Source organism: Dichomitus squalens (genome assembly GCF_000275845.1).
Source record: "Dichomitus squalens LYAD-421 SS1 unplaced genomic scaffold DICSQscaffold_394, whole genome shotgun sequence".
NCBI lineage: Eukaryota > Fungi > Basidiomycota > Agaricomycetes > Polyporales > Polyporaceae > Dichomitus > Dichomitus squalens.
In genome coordinates this window covers 1-933 of record NW_006767276.1, presented here as the reverse complement: position 1 = coordinate 933, position 933 = coordinate 1, and the positions used below count along the sequence as shown (strand labels likewise).

Here is a 933-nt window from a genome sequence, read left to right as displayed (position 1 = left end):
TAGAAGCAAATAACACGCTCACGCTCTCGCGTCGCGGCGCGCACTAGCCGCCCGTGCTGGTACCGCGCCCGCCCACTGCTCCCGTCCACTGCTCCTGCCCCCTGCTCCCACCCCCTGCTCCCGCCCCCTTCAAAATATGGACGTCTGCCCTAAGCATATAACCGACCCGAATATAAGAAATACTTGGGGCCTGTTACCTGCATACCTCAAGCAAGCACTGTCGAGGAGTTGTATTAGCGAAAGCGGCACGCCCGGAACTAGCGCTCACCATGGGACCCCGCCCGCAATCCAGACGGGCATGCCTCCGCCACGAGGGCAACCATTTTCTACAGACCGCGTTAATGGTGATGAAACAAGGGAAGAAGGAGAAACTGAAAGAGGGAGAACACGGTGAGTCAATTGATTATTTGCGGTGCATATATGTGCTTACCACCCTATCCATGTAGTGTTCGCAGCCTGCATACCACCGAGAGGCGAGCGCGCAACAACCTGATGATGCAAGATACGTCTCTATTAGTGTGCATTGTTTTTTCAGATATTATGAGGGCGCATATACTCACCTAAAGCGCGGTTCCGATGGACGCCATCACCGTCTATCCGACAGTGGGCTGTCCGAATCTGTATCCAGCAGCCCTGCAATCGATCCTCAGCTCTTTGATGACGATAATGAACTAGAAACAGCCGCACTAGTTAACTCCATGCCCCCATGTTGAACTTGGACTTATCCGGTCCGGACTACACGAGGCTATGCGTCTCCTAGCACTTAGCTGTAGTCGCTTATGTAGTATGTTACCATATTTGGGACTCTCTGCTCGTGTACTATAGCTATGCTTCCGGACTCTTCTGGTACTGTCTAGGACAATCCGTACTACTCCAGAACGGTCTAGACAGGTCTATGCCTTACTCATCTCTTACTCATCCTATGGTGTGATA

General features: G+C 52.4%; 1 protein-coding gene across 1 annotated transcript; it reads left to right on the top strand.

Annotated features, from left to right (window-relative positions):
• Positions 1 to 269: 269 nt before the first annotated feature.
• Positions 270 to 493, top strand: DICSQDRAFT_176072 (uncharacterized protein; the record flags this gene model as incomplete). Its single annotated transcript, XM_007371869.1, has 2 exons — positions 270 to 390; positions 447 to 493. 2 exons carry the CDS (start codon positions 270 to 272, stop codon positions 491 to 493), a joined length of 168 nt encoding a protein of 55 aa, XP_007371931.1.
• Between the last annotated feature and the right edge of the window lie 440 nt (positions 494 to 933).